The sequence below is a fragment of the Vombatus ursinus genome, unplaced genomic scaffold (assembly GCF_900497805.2).
Source record: "Vombatus ursinus unplaced genomic scaffold, bare-nosed wombat genome assembly UNPS02000580.1, whole genome shotgun sequence".
NCBI lineage: Eukaryota > Metazoa > Chordata > Mammalia > Diprotodontia > Vombatidae > Vombatus > Vombatus ursinus.
In genome coordinates, this window is record NW_020940358.1 from 6,820,712 (window position 1) to 6,834,894 (window position 14,183).

A 14,183-nucleotide genomic window follows, 5' to 3' on the forward strand; every position below is an offset into this window, starting at 1 on the left:
GACTAATATGGCAGATCTTTAGTAAACCTTGTCTTTGGCTGAAAGAAGGCTTGGGACGAATTCTTTCAGGCAGGACCTGGATGTCATGATCTCAGGGTCCCAGCACCCAGCACCAGGCACTGTGCTAAGTGCTTTCCAATTATTATCCCATTTGATCCTCACAACCACCCTAAGAGGTAGGTGCTATTATTGTCCCCATTTTACAGATAAGGAAACTGAGGCAAACAGAGGTCAAGTGACTTGCCCAAGGTCACATAGCAAATAAGTTATCTGAGGCTGAATTTGAACTTAGGTCTTCTTGAATCCAGGTCCAGTGCTGTATGCACTTTACCATCTAGCTGCCTATTTAAGCCTCATAACAATGTGAGGTACAGTAGTACAAGAATCATGGTCTCCATTTTACACATTTAACCTGGGGTTCAAATCATTTTCATAAGACTTTCCTTAATTGGTAGAGAGAATGATTACTCAATGCTCTAGGCCTACTTGAGAAGCAGAGTTATAGGGAACTGAAGGAGGGAAGAGTTGTTTTTCTGGCTTCTAGTTTTGAGAGAGGACACATACAGCCCCAGGCTCTCTTCCTTGATGGGGAGCAAAACTCCAGGAAGAAGCTGACATTTAGAGGAGTATGCACATTGAGAACGTCCCCATTTCTAGGTCACTGCACTAGAGCCTGTGGGAAATTTCTCCTTGGGTGAAATCAAAGGCCCTTTCTCTTGGTTTAGATGAGACGCTGTGTACTGTCTAGTATATTGTTATTTGTCTACCTTCTCTGATGTCTGTTTGCTATCTCCTTGGATAAATGGGTTTACATATTATTTAATATATGTGATTGTCTTTGGGTAACTAGTATTTGGTAGGAAAGGAGTCAGATCTTCAGATATAGCTCAGGGTGCTATTTGCCCATTAAGGGATAGTGACCAGGAAAAGAAGCTGGAACCTAAAATTTATTTCCTTTGGACTAACAATATTTAGAGAGGCAGATCAATATAATTCTAGTCCAGTATCTTCTATCTGAGGTGAGCAGAGTGGATTAGTCTCATGACCCTAATCTGCTCCCCTCCTGGCAAGAACCAAAGTTTCCCTTGAAGAAGGGCGCCTAGAATTCCATAGATATTTATTCATGCCTCCCGTTGATCTGCATTTAGAAGACACATCTTGGGATATACACATAAACTGCATTAGGCAAAACATACAGTACATATGTGCTGAAGCCAAGGACCAGAGGTTTTGCCCAAGATTTTACAAATAGAAGGCGAAGCTTTAGCTGAGGTTCTCTGATGACAGATCCAATCCTCTTTCCTTAATACTGTTGAGTTATGCTGAGGCATTCTAGTTATTCAAGCTTGGGTCTCAAGTGTTTTAGTATAAAAGTCTAGGCCTCCAGTTCTCAGCTGGGCTCACACATGCTGCAAATGTCAAATTAAAAAAAAAATCCCTAGTAGAAAAATCTTCCCTCCAGAAAATCAGGCATTTGTTGGTTGACATGGATGTATGGAGAACAAGAATACATTTATATCCTTGAAAATAATGCTACCCTTCACCCTCATCTGACTTACTTAGAGATTAATCAGCACTCAGTGCTCCCCATTCCTACCCTTTACCATTAATTACATTCCAAACTCAAGAGTACCATTTGTTGCTGTTTTTTTAAATCTGAATCCCTGAAAGGGTCAACTAGGTGGTCCAGTGGATAGAGTCAGGAAGACTGATCTTCCTGAGTTCAAATCTGGCCTGAGTCACTTAGTAGCTGTATTGATGTGGTTTAGGGGTTCAGGGATCCTGGAACCCCAAAATCACAAGAAGCGGGTCCTGCCTGAAAGAATTCAACCCAAGCCTTCTTTCAGACAAAGACAAAGTTTATTAGAACATCCATCATATTGGGCAGACTCTTAAGGAGTCTGAACATGGGTAAGCAGTGGTTAGATTATAAAAATCTAAGTAGTGGCTAGTTTTTAAGAATCTGAGCATCTTAATGGAGACAAGATGGACCTTATATACAGAAAGACTGTGGGAGGGTTCTAGGAGTGGCCAAGTAGTTTGGGGTAACAGTGAGGAGGGGTCTAAGAAGATCTGGATGGGAGTGGCCAGTAAACTGGGGTGAACAGTACTCCTAGGACCTGGACAATGGAGCCTAGCTAGGATTAAGTGTGGGAAGTGGCCAGGGGCCATAGGGAGACAAGACAATGGAGGGGAGACTGGGTGTCCCCAAGGTAATAGAATTCCCAAGGGTGGGAAATGGAGCCTAGGTGGTACCAAAGGTGGGAAGTGGTCTGGGGCCATAGGGAGGCAAGACAATGGAGGGGAGATTGGGTGTAGCCACAATGAAAGACCAGTTGATGGGATTATAGCCTCAGGGGAATGCCAGAGATTTGGCCATGTGGGAAAAGTCCAGGGTTTTTCCTTTCTGGGGTCCAGATCCCAGCCCCATCAGTGTGACCTTGGGCAAGTCACTTAGTCCTGTTTGTCTCAGTTTTTCATCTGTTGTGGTTCATCCTTTGTTCTTGAAGAGGACCAATGACATTGGCTTGTGGGTGAATTGGATGTAAGTGAGGCAGAGCTGCAAAGTCATCAGTCTCAATGCAGGCTGTACAGAACTACCTCACTTTCTCTTCCCTAGTGATCGAAGTCCAGTGGCAAGACAAAAGTCAAGACGACTGGTGATGGCCCCTGATGCAGTGGGTGACTTTGGCCTTTCTAAATTAAGGTCTTTCTCAAGTCTCCATTTGTCTGAGGCAATGTCCATTCAATGACAACGATTTTTTTTTTTTTTAACCATCACAGAAATATCAATCTGGGAGGTGAAGACTCTCAAAGTTTTTGGCCAGAACAGAAACTGATTGCTATTTACACTCATTCCAAACCATCAGAACTAAACAATGAGCCACAGAGGCTTGGGTTGGGAGCTGTTACTGGTCATTCAGTGAAAGCTAGAGTGATTTGGGTTTAAAAACTAGTAAAGTAGCTCCATTTGAAACACAATGGACTTTTTAAAAGCCTGTCTTTTCAGAGGCCTCTATTTCTAGAAATCATATATGAAAACTGCCCAGGACAAAAAATAAATAGTCCCAGCTTTTTAGAAAGAATGAATGAGTGAAGGAAAGAAAGAAAGAAAGAAAGAAAGAAAGAAAAAGAAAGATGAGCTGGAGAAGGAAATGGCAAGCCACTCCAGTATCTTTGACAAGAAAACCCCAAATGGGGTCATGGAGAGTTGGACATGACTGATAAAAGACTGGACAACTACTGAAATCCTATGAAAAGTCATAGGAACATAGATTTAGAGCTGCAGGAGACCTTAGAGGCTTTCTAATCCAACACCCTCCTTTTACAGATTAAGAAAATGAGACCTGAGAAATTAAGGGACTTGTCCAAGGTGCCAGAGGTAATAAAAGGCAAAGCTTAGATTTGAAACTAGGTCTCCTGACTCCAGATCCAGGACTCTTTCCACTGCAGCATGCTTTGAAGTCCTGCTTTCTCTCTCTACAATTTCATTTTGAAAAATTTAGTTCCTCTAACATTGTGCAACTGTAATGAAGCCAAAGTTTTCATCATTTCCCAACAATTCCAGGGACCAGAAAGATTAATCCTTACATAATTTATCCTTATCCTTCTCTTCCTTTCTTCCCAACTCTAACCTTCTGTGAAGTCCTGAAAGTGGAGAAATAAGGCATTGAGATAATAGAGTCATAAACCTGCCACCCTGGTGGATATCCCACTGGGAGACTTACAGGAAAAGGTTCTTATACTTTTAGGAGAAAACGAAAAGGTGGTAGTATGAGGTCATGAGAAGCCAGCTGCCTTAGGCAGTCTGAGCAAGGAAAACCACTTCATTCTGGCTGTTTTGCCCTTTATGCTATGAATCCCAATGGAAGGGGGTAAGGACATCAGAAACTACTTTGGAAGTAGCTCCGGCTCAAGATGGCTTTGTTTACAAGGAAAAGCCCCAGGGTGGGGAGTTAGGGTGTGGCTCAGCTCGACCTAATGGAGAGTTCTGGGGATGCAAGGACATTACTGGAATTCTGATATTACTAGGATCATTCAGAGGGAGTAGTGGTAATATTACATTTGATATTAATAGTTTTTCTGTCATTTCATCTCTTTCCCTCTCATCTTATCTCCCTTTCTCCTCTCCCTCCCTCATGATTTTCTTCCTTTCTCCTTCAGTGAGTCAATAAACATTGATTGAGTGCCCATATATGCTAGGCATTATACTCAGTGCTGGGGATTCACAGAAAGGCAGAAGGCAGTCTGCTCTAAAGAAGCCCATAGTCCACAAACAAGCTATATACAACATAATTTGGAAACAATCAACAGAGGGAAGGCACTAATATTCTCTTATCCTCCTTTGTCCCCCCCCCTTAACTTCCTCTTCTCCTGCTTTCCTCCCAAACTTCCTTCTTTCCCAAGGCTTGGCTGGTTTTCTAGGAGATGGGGCTGAAACTGCCTTTGGCAGGAAGTCTGAGCACACACGGACTGATTTAGGTGAGATGGCTCCTCTACAGAAAATACCAATTATGCTAGAGGCAAAATTAGCACCAGAAGCCTAGGGATGATTAATTTGGCTTAGATTGGTTGTTCAGCTATCCAAAGTTTTCTCAGTGTTTCAATCATTCTCTTCTCTCAAAAATGTTCTTCTTTCCCCTCCCAATCCTCTCAATTCCCAAACAGGAAATATGTTGTGTTGTGCCTGACTCTCTGTGACCCCATTTGGGGTTTTCTTGACAAAGATACTGGAGTGATTTACCATTTTCTTCTCCAGGTTATTTTACAGATGAGGAAACTGAGTCAAACAGGGTTAAATTATTTGCCCAGGATCACACAGCTAATACATGTCTGAGGCCAGAGTTGAACCTCAGGTCTTCTTGAGTCCAGGGCTAGCATTCTATTCACTGTGCTTCCTAACTGCCCCTAAACAGAAATATACACTGAGAGAAATCATCAACAAAACCAACCCTGCTCCTGAAGTTTTCTTTTTAATAAAAAGGAGAATAATTTAGGGAAGAAAATGGCCCTGTGTTCTATGAAGCCAAAAATAATCAAGGCTCTGAAGGAGGCAACCCCTCCCCACTCCCCACCTTCAAGTTTTAGAAAGTTTTTCTCCTGAAGTAGGGATCAGGGAGAAAGGAAAAGTGAAATAAGTCAGGGATTAAGTATGCGGAAAAGATGGAGGTAAGTCAAGCCAGATGCTTCTTCCTGCCCATAAACCCTTGTGATGTCATTGGTACTCTTTGAGAATGAAGAATGAACAACAACAACAAAACAACAACAAAGTCTCTAGACAAGTTTTCTTTCTGTTTGCAGGCAGATGGGAAATTGGAATGATTGGCATTATGGGTAGATTTAAGGTGGTGTGAAGAGCCTGGGGAGGCCAAGGAGTGACTTAGAGAAAGAATTCCCTTGAATTGGGGAGTGAGATGGAAAGTCATCATCTCCTTCTCATTATTGCCTGACACTAGCCCTTTTGGAATAATAATGATAATTTCTATTTCTATAGAATTTCAAGGTTTACAAAATTTTCTCACACAAGACCTCATAAGAGATAGCACAACAGCCACCTCCAGCTGTTGAAAAAATTTCCCATCTTTTGCAGATACAGTAACTGGAAATTAGGGAGGCTAAGTGATTTGCTCACAGTCACACAGCCAGGGAATATTAAATTCAGACTCAAACCTTCTGTCTTCTGAGTATTCTTTCTGTACTATGAGTACTATAGCTGCTCCTTGAATAATGGTTAAATTCCTCACATTTTCATAGCTATTTATAGTTTACCAGTTACTGTCCCATAGGTTGTTGAATTAGATCCTCACAACAGGATGCTTAGGGCAGGTTATGATTACATCATCAAATAAGCAAACTGAGGCTCAGATTGGCTAGCTGGCTTGTTTGAAATCACACAGCCAGATTTAGTCACTGAGCAGGGACTAGAACTTGGGTCATTTCATGACTGAGCTAAATGTGGAGGATCACTAGAGAGTGGAGGCATTACATGACAGTATGTATATACAGCCCTCAATATCAAAAGAGTCAAAGGCACAATTCAAAAAGAATATTATTTATAATTCAATTCATCTGAAAACAATTTGGGGTTCTTAGTGGTCTTCAAGTATGATATGGATCTACAGTGCGATATGTCAATGAAGAAAGCTGATATAACTTCAGGCTTCATTAAAACAGTCATGGTACCTAAGACAAGGGAGATGGGAACACCAAATGTAATGTGCCCTGATCAGATTGCATGTGGAGCATCGTGTTCAGGTCTGGGCCCCAAATTTTAGGAAGGGTGTGATAAAAAGGAAGGCATCCAGAACACAGTTTCTTGGAGACAAGGAGGATAGCGAGGAACCTCAAGTTTATTCCATGTTTGCAGTCGTCCAAGGAAATGGGAATGTTTCAACCTGGAGAAAAGACATGGAGGCATGATGGTAATGCTGAGGTGTTGGAAGGGTTATCATATACAGGAGAAAATGACCTTATTCTTGGCCCCAGAGGGCAGAGTTAAGAGCAATAGGTAGGAGTTGTAAAGAGGCAAATTTAAGCTTGATAAAGACAGACTTTGAAACAATTAGAGCTGTCCAAAGTGGAATAGGCTGTTCCATAGAATAGAAGATTCCTCCTCACTAGAGGTATTCAAGTAAAAGGAAATTTAAAAAAACACATTTTAAAAATATTCACTATGTTTTAGGCACTGTGCTAAGAAGAGTGATTTATTTGTTGAATAAGTCCAAAGGAATCCTTGTTTAGGTATGGGTTGAACCAGATAATTTCTTGTCCCTTTGAACTCTAAGATTCTGGAACTCTGGCTCCTGATTCTTAGGCCAGTGATCATTTACTCACTCAACAAACATATACTGAATACAAGGTTTGAGGTGCTGCTTAAAAAAAGAAAAGATTGCACCTGGCCCCCATTTCAGAGGAAGTACAATTTCTAACACTATGAGCCAAAGAAAGAACTTCATCCAATTTTTGCCTTTCTCTCTTATATTCCTCATTTTTGCCTCTCCCTTCTTCTCTCCTCCTTTCTCTGTCTCATCTCTCTCATCTTTTTCTCTTATCTCTCTTTCTCATCTTTCCCCTCCCAATCCTTCCCTCCTTTTCTTCGCGTATCTCCCCACCTCTCTCCTTTTTCATTTCTTCCTGTTTCCTTTCTTTTTCCCCAGGAGGGCTCACTCTTGGCCCTCTGTAGTAGTCAAGAGCCTCCCATCTAAGCACTATTTAGATCATGGCAGATGGGGACCAGATATAACAGCCAGAGGTTTATTCTTTCAGCTATGCTTTAGGGAATGGGAAACTCAAGAAATAAAGTCATCTTTACAAAGCCTTCACATCAAGCTGTTAATATCATACGGAATGAAACAGAAATTATAATTCAGAGTCCAGAAAGGACATGATACATTACCTCAACAACTATCAACCCTGTGGATTAGGATTTGATCACAATTCATTATGTTGCTAAAGGCCTTTCCCCACTAGAGTCCTCCTAGGATTCTCTAAGGTCTTTGTGATGACCTTAAATTCTCAGAGGCTATGCCTTCTCTGATTGCAACTCCAGCAGGTCCCACCCATCAATGATTCAGTCAATAAACATTTATCTAGTGCTCAGTTTGTACCAGGGCCTATTCTAAGTGCTGTGGCTACAAAGAAAGGTAAAAGTCGATCCTTTGCTCTCAAGTAGCTCACAGTCTAATGAGGAGGACAACATGAAAACAACTATGTACAAACAAGCCACATACAGGATAAATTGGAGGTAAGCAACAGAGGGAAGGCATGAGAATTAAGGGGGGGTGGGAAAGGCTTCCTGTAGAGGGTGAGATTTTACCTAAGATTTGAAAGAAGTCAGGGAAGCCAGGAGGCAGAGATGAGGAGGGAGAGCATTCCAGGCATGGGAGACAGCCAGAGAAAATGCCTGCAACTGAGAGATGGAGTGTCTTGTTGGAGGAAGAACAAGGCCAGAGGCCAGTATGTGGCAGAGGGTGGGAAATGTAAGATGTAAGTGGCAAGGAAAGGTGTTGAGGGGCAGTTTATTATGGGTTTTAAAAACCAAACAGAGGGTTTTTATAAATGATTCTGGACATGATAGGTAGTAACTAGAGTGTATTCAATAGTGAGGTTACATGGTCAAACCTGTGTTTAAGGAAGATAATTTTGATTACTGAATGGAGGATGGACTGGAGTGGGGAGAGACTTGAGTTGGAAAGATCAATTAGTAGGCTATTGCAATAGTCCAGCATGAGGTGATGGGGACTGGTACTATGGTGATGGCAGTGTCAGAGGAGAGAATGGAGTATATTTAAGAAGTGTTATAAAAGCAAAATCTACAGGTCTTTACAACAGATTGTATATGAGTTGGGGGGGAGAGTCAGAGACAGAGAGAGAGACAGAAAGAGACAGAGAGATATAGAGAAACAGAGACAGAGAGAGAGAGAGAGAGAGAGAGAGAGAGAGAGAGAGAGAGAGAGAGAGGAATCATGAATAACACCTAGGGTATGAGCCTGGGTGACTAAGAGAATGGTGGTTCCCTCAACAGTAATAGAGAAATTAAGAAGAGAGGGTGGTTTTGGGGGAGAAAGATAATGAGTTCAGTTTTGGACACATTGAATTTAAGATGTCTATGAGACATCCAGTTTGAGATCTTCAACAGGCAGTTGGAGATGCAAACTCAGGTAGAGCAGAGAGGGCTGGATATATAGATTGGAGAAGCATGAACATAGAGATGATAATCAAATCCATGGGAGCTGATGAGATCTTCAACTGAAATAGTATAGAGGGAGAAGAGAAGAGGGCTCAGGACAGACCTATAAAATCAGGAAGGTTTTGAGTAAGGGCTTGGCAATAGTATTTTCCTCATTCTATGACCGTCTTAGGGAGTTAAGTTCTGAGAAGCTTAGTCACCAGAGGCTATTTTGAAAAATTTTGTTTAGTTTTATTTTGGCCATAGCAGTTAATGTCCACTAAAGAGTAGAAGGGCTATGATCTACATTGATGGCTTGGGGGCACCCATCTTGTTAGAAGCATAATTATACCTGTTATTTATATAGTGTTTTGAAGTCTACAAAGTGCTCTACATATGTTATGCATTTGAGCCTTACTTTAATCCATAAGGTCAATACTATTCTCATTTTACAGATGAGGAGCCTGAAGCTTGGAGAGGTTAAATGACTTGGCAATGGCCTCATGGCTAGAAAGAGTCAGAGGCAGGATTTGCCTCCAAGTCCAACACTCTATTCTCTATGCTATGCTGCCTCCAAGCACTGGTCTTTTAAAATATTGAAGTATTGAAAGCCTTCCTCTGTGCAAGTAAGATAGTGATATCCTGCAGGTTGACACAGTATCATAACTTTGCTTTAGGTCCAGGTTTTTAGGGATATTGATGACCAAAGGTGGTCAGTCATTCTCTTCTGGCAAATGTTCTCAATCCAGTGCCAGCTGGCCTATACTGTAATGTGGTGGATAGGACAGATTGTTACATGAGCTGTCACACTTCCACCAGAAACCCAGATAAAAACAGCACACATGGTTTAGCTTTTTATTCATTTATTTGAATGTGCAATTCACTTTTATTTCCACCACAAGTACAACACGAGCAGGTTGTTGGATTCACAGTCTGAGGGATTTCAAGCAGGAAGTGGCAAAGACAGAGCTGGATTTTCCCTGTGTGAGCTGTTTCAGCCATTCACACAAGAATCCAGTTACTGAAGACAACTTTAAGGAACACAGGAGAGTTGGTTTCTACACAATTACAACACATACCACTGGACACCTTGGACAAGGAGCTAAGCAAGGAAGACTTAGAGTTTCACAAAAGGAGGCTGAAGGCATGCTTTATATACTGGGGTTTGTGTTTTTGATCAAAAAGAGAACAAGCTATTATAACACTGATGGACAACATCTGGGCTATATCTGAAACATCACCCTGATGATATGCACACATTAGCTCTATTTTTTTATAGGATACTTGATGGGATGAAATCCAAGTCCAAGTACTTTTCATCTGACTTTTGACTGTTGTCTCTCTAATCGCCCCCCATCTTATAATAATACCCCATATTCATAGCATAATTTATACTTTTCTAATTAATTTCACACATTCTTTCATTTCATCTTCATCTCACTGCCTTGAGGTAGGCAGGGTGGGTAGCATCTGTCCTCTTCCTATAGATGAGGAAACTAAGTTTCAGAGAGGTTCTGGCTTGCCTGGCCACACAATAAGCTAATAGCAAAGCTGGAATGAAAACTGTTACCTCCTGTCAGACATCCTTGCTGGTGCTGGTTTATGAACCCAGCACGAAGAAGGAAGGATAATGTTAATACATTGACACCCAAGTTGTGCTGAACTGGGGAGAGGTCCCTGATAATGCTGCCACTTGAAATCTTGTTGGGAGGAGCTACGCATGTGGAGAGAACCAAGAGAGTGATAGCTCCCTGAATTTTCACCAGCCTGGAGGTACCTTTGACCTTCAGTTGCTCTAATTTAAAAAAAAAATACATCAATGCAAAGTACCTTCTCATTTTGGCTCCTCTGAGGACTCCCCTGCTGCTGTCCTCAGACCCTGCCACCTTAAGGCTTCTGACACTTAGGTAGAATATCTCATGTATAACCTTTTCCACTACAGCTAGTAACCAAGTAGGAGACAAAGCCTGCTACCCAGCTGCAAAGATTGGTATAAGTGACACAATTTTTTGGAGTTTTCTGGCAGATTAGAAATAAAGTCCTCAGAGAAGAACTTCCCCATCACTTGGGAAAATCTGGGACCCTGCATCCAGATCAGCTTGAGCTGCTCTTACAAGCTCTGTTTTGTCAGGTAGAGGCATAATGGATGCACAAACACTATTCATCAGGCTGCAATTATCAGCTTCTCCTGAATATTCAAGTTTAAGACCTTGGGCAGGAGACGAGACAGGTTGAACTCCTGGTAGTTCCAGCCGGGACACTTGCTCAGTCCTCCAGCAGTAGGTATGGAAACAGTAATCAGTCATATAACTAGCTGTAACCTGCAGTCTCTCACCTGACAGCCTGACTTTTTTTTTTTTTTTTTTTGCTTATCATCCCATTTTGAAATAAAGGTCAGTTGATTACCAAAGTCTTCCTATTCTTGGTCTGGTATAGTGGCCTTATATACAGGAGAATTTTTGACTCATAGAACCATAGGTCTACGGGGCCAAGAGAGGGATTTTGAGAAGGAAAGTTCTGCACCCTAATTTGGTCTTTTCCTATTAAGTCATCTGCCTCACTCAGTTCAACTTTGCCACTGTGCAAAGTTGCAGTTTTGGGGCAAAGAAAAACCTACTCATGCACAGCCTGATTTTTAACCTACATGAATTCTCCCCAATATCTTGAGATAAAGCCATCAGTCTTTCCTTCTTCCTCCTCTTCACCAAGTGAAATCAAGACTGCTTTGGATAAATGTTCAGCCAATCAATCAATCACAAACATTTATGAAGTGCCTTTTAGATCTGAGAAATGCAAAACTTGCTGACTGGTGGTAAGTGATCTTGGGACTTCCTTTCTTTAGGTAACTTTTCTCTGCTTCTCTGTTCAGATACAGTGTATAAACAAATCCCTGTAGCCCCTGATTCCTCTGGAGGAAGATCTCCACTTAAGTGACACTGACCAGGAGTAAATATTGAGTGAAAGGAGAGAGGCGACTAGCCCTTCAAGAATTCTCAGGAGCCCAAAGGAATCAGAAGCATGGAACAAAGGAAGTATGGGGATGGGAGAGCAGTGAGAGGGAGCAGTCTGTGAAGCCAGCCAATAGAGCCATTTTAATAGTGTGAGGAGAGTCAAGGGTGGGAGAGGAGACATGAAAGAAATCTTCATCTTTTTCCTCCCTCCTCCCACCAAATTCTGTGGTTCCACGCTCAGTGGTTTCTTGCCTCCATGCATTGACCTGGATGAGTGGAGAATGAAGCTCGAGTAGAATATTCCTTGTGTGCCTAGGATGGTGGGGGAAAGCAGTGGAGAGAGAACCTGGCAGGGAGAAGCCTGGTCTGGGGTCAGTAGGGATGTAACTAGACCAGGTGTGGGGAACCTGAGGCCTCAAGGCCACATGTGTCCCTCTTAGTCCTCAAGTGCAGCCATTTGACTAAATCCCAACTTCACAGAATAAATACCCTTAATAAAAAGATTGGTTCTGTAAAACTTGGACTCAGTCAAAAGGCCACACCCGAGGACCTAGAAAGCCACATGTAACCTCAAGGCCGCAGGTTCCCCACCCCTGACTACTAGACTGTTCTCTTGGGCATCTGAGTCTGATCAGGTTTTTACCAACTGATGGAGCCTAAAGGAGGCTTTTTCATGCACAATAGGCTGAACAGAGAGTACTTTCTCAGTCCTGAGGAGAGAGAATTAATATTTGTTTCTTCACAGAATCCAATGAGGGAGCTATCTATACATTTGGTGTGGTGTCCTATATACAGTAGGGTACTCGATAATATACTCAATAATAATAATAATAATTTTTTTTTTTGAGAAGCAATCAGAGTTAAGTGACTTGCCTAGGGTCACACAGCTAGTAAATACCTGAGGTCAAATTTGAATTCAAATCCTCCTGACTCCAGAGCTGGTGCTTTTTCCACTGTGCCACCCAGCTGCCCCTCAATAATTATTTTTTGAATTAAATGAAATTGAATGTAGGATCACAATTGCTTTTAGCCCAGAGAGGAGAGACTGAGTGGCCTGGGTGGTCAGCCTGGGCCAAGGAGTTCCATTTCTGATATAATTTCCTAACATAGGACTGGAGTATGTCCTGTGGGATTGGCCAAGACAATTATTATCCTGAGGGGAGAACTGGAGGCAGGAGGTGAGGCTGGTTCTGTGCAAGAGCCTTTGGTCATGATTATCTCAGGAATCCCTTCCACATACAGTAACTTAATTGGGTAGTTAAGGATCTCATTCAATGACCCTTTCTAGGATCCATCATTCTTTGATTCCCTCTTTTGGGCCAGAATTCTAAGCTTCCAGACAGAACCAAGGCTGGGAGAACAATGGCTTGAGTTGAACAGAGGCCACTTTTCTGGTTTTATGAGCATCCTCTTTCTTACTGATTCTCTGGAACCTGCTGAACTTATTAGCAAACATTCAGCAGAGACGCATCTGTGAATAATCACCCAGATCTAGGAGCCCATTTATTTGTCCATGTCTCTGCTCTAAATAACCATTAGGTGGATCACAAAGAAACCCCTTTTCACTGAAAACTAATTTCTCCTCATTAAAGTCCTTGTTTGGTGCCTCTGGAAGAAATAATCACATCCCTGGGCTTTCCAAGGAAAGAGGGAGGGGAGGGTGGCAGAGGTGGGAGCAGTGGATACCTTTATGCTTAAAACAAATGGATTCTGTAATGCAGGTTGTCTCAATTTCAATTCTTAGAAGTTAAAAGAAATGGTGGAACTCCTAGCGGACACCTTGTCTGAACCCAGGCTAGCAATGCCCCTTCCCACCCACCCCCAATACCAAATGAATGGATAGATGCTAGTTACAAGATGTGAAAGGCCAGTGTATGTATGAATGACATCACTGTGCCAAATATACCATCACATGCACTCAAACTGTGGCGGAATGGGGCGGGATAGCATTAGCTTCCACTCCACCCTCCATGACCCTGGAGCCAACTCTTTGGAGCTCTAGTAGAGTGTTTCCCGGGTGACATTGCTGGAAAAGGTGTGGTTGCTGGAGATACTGTTAGACTTCCTGGAGAACCTCGGTCTTTTTTTCCTTCTTCTCCAGGGAGGGCAGAGGAAAGCCAGGGTGGAAATGAAGATCTGCCGGAAGTTGGCTGACACCAAGTTGTAGAGAATGGGGTTGATGGTGGAGCTGACATAGAAGAGGACGTTGGTGAGCATGTAGAAGTAGTGGTAGAAATCATAGAGGAACCTGGAGAGTAAAGGGGGAGGGAGAAAGATAATACCCAGATGCATTACAGGGTTTTGAAACCCAAGCAAAAAAGGACAGAGACAACCTTCAAGGTCATGGAATTATACAACCATTGAAATAATAAAATCTGATAATATCAACTAGAAGAGACCTTAGAAACCATGACATTCAATCTCCCTCCTAAGGCCAGAGGCTCTTCTGCAATATCCCTAATGATTATCTAATCCCTACTTGAACACTTTCAGTGACAGGAACTTTACTACCTCACAAGGCAGCCATTGCTAGATAGCTCTGCTTGGTGAATAGTTCTTCCTTA

General features: G+C 42.2%; 1 protein-coding gene across 1 annotated transcript in view; it reads right to left on the reverse strand.

Moving 5' to 3' along the window:
• Window positions 1–13,617: 13,617 nt before the first annotated feature.
• The window catches only part of NTSR1 (neurotensin receptor 1), a 132,703-nt gene continuing 132,137 nt past the window's right edge, over window positions 13,618–14,183 (reverse strand). Inside the window, exon 4 of the mRNA XM_027848217.1 lies at window positions 13,618–13,867. Coding sequence (XP_027704018.1) covers window positions 13,618–13,867 — 250 coding nt within the window. The remainder of the gene's footprint in view (window positions 13,868–14,183) is intronic.